The sequence below is a fragment of the Nicotiana tabacum genome, chromosome 23, assembly GCF_000715075.1.
Source record: "Nicotiana tabacum cultivar K326 chromosome 23, ASM71507v2, whole genome shotgun sequence".
Classification (NCBI taxonomy): Eukaryota; Viridiplantae; Streptophyta; class Magnoliopsida; order Solanales; family Solanaceae; genus Nicotiana; species Nicotiana tabacum.
In genome coordinates, this window is record NC_134102.1 from 3,215,577 (window position 1) to 3,225,648 (window position 10,072).

Sequence of the window (10,072 nt, forward strand, 5' to 3'; positions counted from 1 at the left end):
CCGGCCAGTCATTTCCGGTCGCATCAGGTGTTGTTTCTTCGCTTTGGTTTATGGCCATTAGAAAGGTTCTAATAGATGAAATTAACCAGCGTATCAACCGATTTTGCGAGTAGATAGATCGATTTCACTGAAAAACTCCGATTCGTGTGAAAATCTCAGCATGAATCAAGGAATCGAAAAACCCTAGAATTCGGAAAAAAGAGAAGAGGATTTTGAGATATTGAAAGAGGAATTCCGGTAGACCTCGAGTAGATACGTTCAATCGGGCTCTGATACCATATCGAGATTAGTTTGGGACTGAGAAAATCAAGCTCATGCAAGACCTCCAATGGAGGTTCTAGAGACTCGTGAGAAAACAGAGATAGAGAGAGAAAGAAAGAGTAAAAGATGGAACATGAAAAATGATTTTCTATTTTTTCTTCTTTCTTGCTGTAAAATGTAAAGTGTGTATATATGTACATGTACACGTATATACGACAGCTAAGACAATGTGTATGACTAACTGTGTAACTAACTACTAACTAGTAAATGTACAGTTGTGCAATACAATACCAATATACAATACCAATACAAGTACATGTAATATAATAATTTAAGACTATTCTCAATATATTTTCCCCTTACCTATCTTAATGAGCGAGATTAATCTAACTCAATTGGATTTTAAAGTTGTTTTATAATCATTCAAGGTTACATATGTAGGAATTTTGATATTGTCCCCTTTAAACCTAGACCTACACGACTTTTATACACATGGTACTAGAATCACAAACTTGCTAGATTATTATTATTCAATATCTCTTTCATATTTTGCCGATATAAAATTTACATCCTTGGTGTTACATTTTCGTTCGTGGTTTTATTTCATATGTATATGTCGCTCCCGTTTGGTCATATATTTTAATACTTTTTTTTCAAAAAATAATTGTAAATATTATTGCTCATGGAATATGATTAGTTTTTAAATTTTTTTTCAAATTTTCAAAAACTAGTTTAGGGCAGTTTTTTGGTGAAATATTTACTTCCACTCACAAAATTTTAACTTTTTTTTTTATAAATAAAATACATGTTCAAACATTCAACACGACTTTAAAAAACACTGTTTATAAGTTTCAACTAAATTTATGTCCAAAATCTAGTTTCTTATTTATAACTCAATTAGTTTATGTAATTATTTATTTTATTCTGAAAATTGTTGCTCCACCGTTCCCTAAGTAGTAAAAGTCATTGGTGGCATTGGACTGCTAATTAGTGCTCCACTTTTTACAGCATTACACCATTTCTCCATTCATCCCTTTTTAGACTTGTTTAGTTTAATGATGTTTAGAATCGAGATTCTCGTCATCTGACGATATTATCGTAACTAAAATATGTTTAATTTTTTTATTTGGATAATTTTTCTCATATTAGTAAGATCTCGTCTTTTTAATACCATTATTTCAACTTCAAGTTTGGCTTTGCTCACGGAGGCATCTCCATCATCCAATTTCATTTGGACTTTTTGCCTCAGAAACAAATTATTTCAAGATTAATTATATCGAGATTAATTATTCTAAACTATTATCTCACCCTCCTATAAGAATAAAAATAATACTATAATCTCGGAATAACTAATCTTAGAATTAGTTATACCGCGACTTTATCCCAACTAAATGTAGGATAAACTCATCTCAAATTTAATTTTGGGATTAATTATCTCTTATCTCTCGTACCAAACGAGCCCTTATTGTATTGCGAGCGCGTGCATTTTTTTTTCTATTTCTAAAAATAGACCGAGATTGCAAGATATGGGCATATATGATGCACTCTCTATGCCAAGGAGAGGCAAGCCTATGTTTGGAAAAGAGGGGTCATTAGACTCGTTTACTTCGTCAAAAATTGTGAACATATATATATGATTATATATGTTTAAAATGATCATATATTTTATTTAGAACTTTTAGAATCAAAAGTCATATATAAATATTGGTTGAGCAATTTGCTCATATGTCCGCGACACCTTTAAATCATGGGTCCGCCTATGATGCCAAGGGGAGATTTTTACATAGAGAAATTTTATTACATAAGACCATCTTTGATTGAAAGTGAAATTTAAGACAAAAAGAGAACGACTTTTAGCACATACCAAAAGTATATTATAATTTGTGATTTAACATATAATAATATTTAAGAGTGAAATAAAAATTTAAAATTAAATACTTCTAAAATATAAAAATATTTATATATTGTTAAGAATGGATTACAAAGAAAAGAGCCACATGAAATTAAACAACAGTATTAAAAATTGCCTATCAATGAATATTAACTTTATTTTTTTTGCTTCAAGCACTAGTATTCAAAAATTACTGATTTAATTAATTTAAATTTGTATCATAATTCACAAACACGACTTATAAATCGCAATTACTGTTATAAATCTATTTATAAGTCCATTCAACTATTGCGATGCATTCAGTTTGATTTATAATTACGACTTATAAACTTATAAGTCGCAATCAATAATTGCAACTGATAACTGCCAATTACAGTTTGCAATTCTTATGCAATAAGATAAGAATTTAATTCATGTACTCAAACTTTCTACTTTGGCCACTAAAATACAGCTGACTTGGCTTCCTTCAATTGACAACTCTAAACGATGATTCCTTATTCTTCACGAACCCCCCACCCCCCCCCCCACCCCCCACCCCCAAACCCCCACTTTCCAAAATCCACCACCCTCACTACCCTTCTTTTAAGAATCTCTTTTTCAAGCCTTCAACCCCAGAAAAACCTTCCCATAAGCAAACTATAAACACTATATACTGCTTTAAAAAAAAAACACTATATACACAAAAAGTTCTCTTCTTTGAAACACATATTTACATATATAAAAATTTCTTTTCTTTGTTCTCTTCATTCTTGAAAAAATAAAAAAGCTTTCATCTTTCTTCTCCCTCCTTCTTCTTTAACCCCATAAAAACCTTCTCTTAAGCAAACTATAAACACCCTTTTGTTTTTTCAACTCATATATACAAATAAAGTTGTCTTCTTTGGTATCTTCATTCTGCAAAAAAAAAAAAAAAAAAAAAATCCTGAAAAAACCTTCTTTTAAGCAAACCACAAAATCCCTTTTGTTCCTTCAACATATAAACACATAAAGTTCACTTCTTTGGTATTTTCATTCTGAACAAAAAAGCTCTTTTTTTTGTTCAATATGTGCAAGAAAATGATGCATTATAAGAGATATCAGCACTGGAGTAAAAAAGAAGATGTGTTTGTGGTTTGTGTAGATGAAGAACTAAACTCTGGTTATAATTGCAAGAGAGCTAAACCAAAACTTTTTTACCTTCTTTTCCTTTCTTTAATCTCTTTCAGCTTTATTTTCTTGTGTAAGTTGCTCTCTTCTTTTCTTTGTTTTTTGTTTTTTTGGGTTTTTTTTCTTCCTGATTTTGTTTTGTTTTGCATGTGTGCAGATTCATTTAGTTCTGAAGAAGGTGGACTTGTTCCTAAAACAGATATAAATTCTTGTTCCTCCGTCTCTAACGGTTAGTTTCTCAATATTTTTCTATGTTCTGTTTTTTTTTCTGTTTTTTTTTTCTCATAAAAAATGGTCCTATATCCTTCTATGTTACTATATTGTTGAAAAAATAAGTTCTTTTTTGGGGGGTAATGAGCTCTATTTTTGGTTTTGAAGGAACTAGAGCTATTTTTGGCTTCTGAGAAGCAAAAGTCTTTGTTGATTTTTGTAAAAAATATGCAAGTGATTTAGATTCTAATTTCCTTTTTTGAAGGTTCTTTGGGATAGTAATGAAATATTGTGTACAAAGAGGTGAAAAAGCTGCTACTTTTTTATTGCTTAATTGTAATCCTTTTATGGGAGTGATTTAAATCAGGTTGGAAAAGGGTATAATTGCTCAATGTTTATTTCTTGATTATTTAATAGTCTTTTGTTGACGAAGGAAACAAAAATGAAATGTTTATATGTGCTGAATGAGTTTCTTGTTCGTGTTAGAATCTTTTGTTTGTTAAGGTTGTTGGTTTTAATGTAACAGTAAGAGAAGTAATATCAACATTTTTTTTTGCTTAGCGATTTTTGACAGATCATTTGTTTGATTGAACTGCAGGGACAATTTGTTGTGAAAGAAGCAGTATTCGCTCCGATGTATGTGTAATGAAAGGTGATGTTAGGACTGGTTCTGCTTCCTCTAGAATTACCCTCTACAGAAATAATGGTCATAGCGATTATGTGTTGCGCGATCCTGATGAGAATGACGAGGTACTTCAGCATGAAAAGATTAGGCCGTATACTCGGAAATGGGAAAAGAATGTGATGGATACCATTGATGAGTTAGACCTTGTTGTGAAAGGGAAGTATTATGGCGTTCGCCAAAAGTGTGATGTCGAACATGATGTTCCTGCTATATTTTTCTCTACTGGAGGTTATACCGGTAATCTTTACCACGAGTTCAACGATGGACTCTTGCCCCTTTACATCACTTCTCAGCACTTCAACAAGAAGGTTGTGTTTGTAATCCTTGAGTACCATAATTGGTGGATAATGAAGTACGAGAATGTTCTTTCTCACCTCACCGAATATCCTATTATAGACTTTAGCGGAGATAAGAGGACTCATTGCTTCCCTGAAGCTATAGTTGGTTCAAGAATCCACGATGAGCTAACTGTTGATCCTTCATTGATGGGAAACAATAAGACGATTAGAGATTTCAGAGACCTTCTAGATCGAGCTTATTGGCCTCGAATTAGAGGTTTGATCCAAGATGAGGAACGTGAAGCTCGGATGAATAAAGAAAAACTTGTTTCGTCACCCTCATCTGAGTCAAAGATGGTGGCGACGGAAGAAAAGAAGGATTTGAAGAAGCCTAAAGTGGTCATAATAGCGAGAAATGATTCTAGAGCTATAATGAACGAAGATTCTTTGGTTAAAATGATCGAAGATATTGGGTTTCATGTAGAAGTTTTGAGGCCACAACGAACGACAGAGCTTGCAAGGATCTATCGAGTCCTTAATTCGAGTGATGTTATGATAGGAGTTCACGGTGCTGCTATGACTCATTTCCTCTTCATGAGGCCTGGTTCTGTTTTCATCCAAATCATTCCGCTCGGAACAGATTGGGCAGCAGGCACTTATTATGGAGAACCAGCAGTGAAACTAGGTCTCAAGTACATCGGATACAAAATTCTTCCGAAAGAGAGCTCTTTGTATGATGAATACGACAAGAATGATCCCGTCCTGATGGACCCTAACAGCGTGAATGACAGAGGATGGGAATTCACAAAAAAGATCTACCTTGATCGTCAAAATGTGAGGTTGAATCTTGGAAGGTTTCGTAAAAGATTGCTTCGCGCCTACTATCATTCTGTTGCTAATGAAAATGAGCGTCTTCGTCGTCAAAGTCAGTAACTTTTTACCTTTTTATGGTTTACCAAACATACTTAGTGTCAATTGTTAAAGCTCTTAGAGTTGTATATCATAATTCTGAATAAAAGAAATAAGCATTGCTGTAGATCTAGATTAGTGGCAATGCCTTTTGTGTACATCAAGTAGGGAAATGTTAAGTTGTTCTTTGGTTTCTAAGATAAAGAAATGCTTTGCTTTCTGAGATTTTGCCTATACTTGTGGTTCTCATGCAGTGCATAGTGGTTTTAATTCACTGTGTACACTTACCATTTTTTTTATTTATTTTTTAATTCCGGAATTTTTCACTATGTAGATAATATATCTATATGTTCACAAAAATATACCCAGTGCGATCCCACAAGTGTGGTATGTGGAGGTGAGATATACACAGACCTTACCCCTACCTTTGTGGGGGTAGATAGACTGTTTTGGATATACGCTCAGGTCAATATATCTATATGTACATATTATAAATGGCATTTATGTCCTTGAACATGTCCATTGCATTTTTTGGTTTAACCATCGGGTATCCGAAACTTGTTGGCCAACTAATCCGAATTCTCGATGCACAAGGCACTTATCCGGATTCTCGGCGGATAAGGCTCAATAAAAGGGTAAGTACCCTATCAAGAGTTTCTCCATTCGTAAGGTTCGACTCTAAAATTTCTTGTTAACGGTGGAGGAATCATATCCATCTGTTCACACTTCTTGATGGTGAACATCAAGATGATAGAAATTCAAAGAGTTTCTCCATTCGTAGGTTAGACTTTAAAACTTCTGGTTAATGGTGGAGGGATCATATCCATCTGATCACACTTGATGGTAAATATCAAGATGATAAAAATTCATAGAGTTTCTCCATTCGTAAAGTTCAACGGTGGAGGAAACCAAGTATTTTTTGAAAAATTTAAAACACATGTATGTCTAATATATCACAGCCATATCCCACTCCCACATATCTTGGATCTGTCCATCTGATGATTTTCCCATATGCCTATGAAGTTTGTTTCTAACATGACTTTTGGTGCTAACATGATTGTATTTCTGTTCTCATCAGATCATCTTCTGCAACATTTTAATAATTTATCAATTATTATATCTGCAAAATATTAGTCCTAGGTTTTATATTATTGCAATCATACACTTGCATCTATTTACTTTGCTGGCACTCACAGAACACTAACTTACTTTTATTTAACTATACTGTCTACACATGATACATTTTCTTAATTAATGATACTTATATATTCAGCTTCAATCTTATTAGATACTATGACCGTTGATACATGTGATTTAGATTGCTTTGCTAGTCAACACTACAATTTTCTGCAGTTATTAAAATGTTCCACCTTATTTGTGTTTCCCAATGGTGATGTTTCCGTTACAAACTGATAAATCTTTTTGTATTGTACATTCGTTTTGAATCCACTAACTCTGTGGTTTGGTTCTAATGTCTGATTGGATTTCAAGTTAATTCGTATGTTTATGAAGTTTGTGTTTCTAACATGTACTTCTTTCCATGATTATATCATTTCTACCTAAGCTTCGGTCGATAGGGTTATTCGATACATGTATTAGTAGAAAGTAACAGGTATTCAGTAGAATAGTTGAGGTGTGGCCGGCCAGTTCGAACATCACCATTATAAGAAAAAAAGTTTGTTCTCTAATGGCCATCTTTTTCAGCATTGTAATAACTTGGCAATTCGTCGTAAGAGACGAAAAAATGCTACGCGACTTTTTTTTCCACTTGTTTAAGTTTTTGGTGAACAGAATTAAGCTTTTCTTTTTTTAAGAATTCGTCCACTTCTCTTTACTTCATAGGGCCTTCTCTTATAGGGAAAAACCTTCTATTTCTGTCAAATGACATGGCCTTCCCGAATCATCCACCATCCGAGTTTCCTTTCCTTCCTAAGGTATGCTCTCTGGCGCAGGCCTACCATGGTGCAGGTAGCTAGAAGGCGATAGGTATCTAGTGAAACAGTCTAAATGCGTGTGGAACAACCTAAGTGTGCGCAAGCTGATCCAAAAATTACCGTTACTTTATTGTAAAATAAGAGGACCCTAACAATTTTCCATGTACAACTTGCTAGTCTTACTTAAGTTGTTGTACATTAATGCACATGTAGAGTCAGGGTCTTGCTATGTCTGCACGATTTCTTCCAAGTAAAATGGTACGTATCTAGTTTCTTTATTGGCACTCAAAGACCACTAAACTTACTTTTCTTAACTACACATTCAATACATAATACATTAATTAATCACTAATATACTTATTCAGCTCCCTTGTTATTAAATGATGTGGCCGTTGATGCATGTGATTTCGATTGCTTTGCTAGTGATCAACCCAGCATATTCTGCTGCAAGTTTTTGAGATGTTCCACTTTTTATGTGTTTCCCAATGGTAATGTTAGCCAACACTATCTACGTCACACCCCTTGGGATGCGGTCTTTTTCCGGACTCTGCGTAAATACGGGATGCTTCGTGCATCGGACTGCCTTTTTTTTAAAAAAATAATAATCTTGTTGTACTCTCCATTTAAATACCAATCACGTGTTGCGTTCTTACTACTAGAGCAAAAGCTCCAGTGGCGATGCCCATCCTGATCCTCTAACTTTATATTAAAATTTTGATTTTCAAGTAAAATCCATATGCCTGAAGTTTGTGTTTCCAACCGGGACTTTTTCTGCTCCACGATTGTATATATGTTCTCTGATCAAAGGCGACACGACATCCCATTTTAGTTATGGATTTAACTGAATTTATTGCTTTGACTCAAATTATACATGTATGTGCACTTTTTTTTTTATAAATGTGTGCATGTAATAATATACATTCTGAATCTACTGACATTTACCCGTTAGATGACGGTTGAAAAATAACTCTTCGATCATAATTTCCCCTATGAATATTGTATCGAACATGAAATTTGTGATTGGTAGTAAAACATTGATTCGCTCGTTGAGACCTAATTTGATCTTCATGGAGTTCTCGAGATATTTTCTTACGAAGTTTTGTTAAAGCATCTATAACCGCTTCCGGTGTAGGTGGGTAACATGACAAATATATATATCAACTTCGTAATTCGATCTCCACGTAAAATTGCCAGTCTTAAATTTTTGTGATGGTAGAAAGCAACAGATGAAAATAACGCCAATATTATAAAAAAGGGAAATATTTGCTAGATCTAAGTTGTTTAATGCACATGTAAAGTCAGGGATCTTGCTGTATTTCAAAGTGAAATGGTACGTATCTAGTTTCTTTATTGGCACCCAAAGACCAATAATCTACTTTCTTACACTACACAATTCTCAATACTAGCATTATCTTAATCACTGATACTTTTCCAGCTTATTGAATAAGTCAAATTAGTAACTTGGTTAATAAGACATGAAAATATACGATAACATATTAATATTTTTAAAATATTAACAATGATATCTGTGTTAACTTGTTCGTATTTTGATTATTTCATTGAATATCTGCTATCTTCTGCCGGCACAAATATTAGATAATTTTATCCACCAATCTTAGACGATTGAATCACCTATGCCCAATGCTTCATGATATATAAGTATGCTATAACATTTCTTTGCTGGCACTCAAACCACTAATATACTTTGTTAACTACACCGTGTATACATAATATATACATTTTCTTAATTAATGATATTTATCCAGCTTCATTCTTATTAAATACTATGACCAATATTGATGCATGTTATTTCGATTCCTTTGCTAGTCAACACTATACAATTCTGCAGCTTGTCTTAAAAAATTTATTGAATATATTGAAATTATTAATGTAGATTCAGTAATTTAAAAGGATTAGGCTCATTGAACCAAGGGTCTATCAGAAACATCCTGTCTACTTGCGCAAGGTAGAGGTAAGCTCTATGTACATACTACCTTCCACAAAATCCATTTGTGGGATTACACTGGGTATGTTGTCGTTATTATTGTTATAACTTAAAATAATAAGAACCTCGGACCCTAAGATAATTTAATTTGAACTGGAATCACATATATGTATAGGAGCAAAGTTTTTAGAGAAGAAAAAAGTCTAATTAAATGTAGTCTCAATACTTATACAAGGTAGGAGTAAGGTTTGCGTAAATACTACCTTCTCCAAACCTCATTTGTGAGATTACACTAAGCATGTTGTCGTTGTTGTTGTTATAACTTAAAATGACAAGAACTCCGAACCATAAAATGGTACCATTTGAATTGGAATCACATATATGCATAAGAGCAAAGCTTTTAGAGAAAAAAAGTCTAATTATATGTAGTCGAAGGGGTTCAAAATGAGCATTATCTCATTACATATATAGATTCTAATTTTTTCTTCTTTTGATACATATATACACAATTCGAGCCGAAAGCAATATGTTCAGTTGAACTTACAGAACCTGCTCTAAATCCCTTCCGCGCTTGTAGTAGCTTGATAGGTCATGCTACCAATTTAGATATTTGCCATCAAATTTTCAATCTAGGAAGCTTGTGAGGCTCAACACGGTTTCAAGTTCTATAGTTGAACTATGAGAAGAACAAAGGTATATATACTCAATAAGTTATTTTTAAGCATTTAACCAAAAGAAAAAGACAGGGGGCTAAATTTTAAATACTACATTTCGGCTATTTTTTAAATAGCATCCTAAAAGCTGCAGAAAGAC

The 10,072-nt window shown here is 33.3% G+C and overlaps 1 protein-coding gene across 1 annotated transcript; it reads left to right on the plus strand.

Moving 5' to 3' along the window:
- The first annotated feature begins 2,771 nt into the window (after nt 1–2,771).
- On the plus strand, nt 2,772–5,600 carry LOC107827696 (xylan glycosyltransferase MUCI21-like). The gene is made up of 3 exons (XM_016654881.2): nt 2,772–3,371; nt 3,456–3,527; nt 4,107–5,600. The coding sequence occupies exons 1-3, from the start codon at nt 3,197–3,199 to the stop codon at nt 5,402–5,404; spliced, it is 1,545 nt and encodes a 514-aa protein (XP_016510367.1). The 5' UTR covers nt 2,772–3,196; the 3' UTR covers nt 5,405–5,600.
- The last annotated feature ends 4,472 nt before the right edge of the window (nt 5,601–10,072 follow it).

What these genes read in the sequence shown, in the direction of transcription:
- LOC107827696 (XM_016654881.2), top strand. Translation starts at nt 3,197, where the DNA reads ATGTGCAAGAAAATGATGCATTATAAGAGATATCAGCACTGGAGTAAA. An exon ending in TTTCAGCTTTATTTTCTTGT is followed by an intron (nt 3,372 to 3,455) that starts GTAAGTTGCTCT and finishes GCATGTGTGCAG; the next exon opens with ATTCATTTAGTTCTGAAGAA. An exon ending in TTGTTCCTCCGTCTCTAACG is followed by an intron (nt 3,528 to 4,106) that starts GTTAGTTTCTCA and finishes ATTGAACTGCAG; the next exon opens with GGACAATTTGTTGTGAAAGA.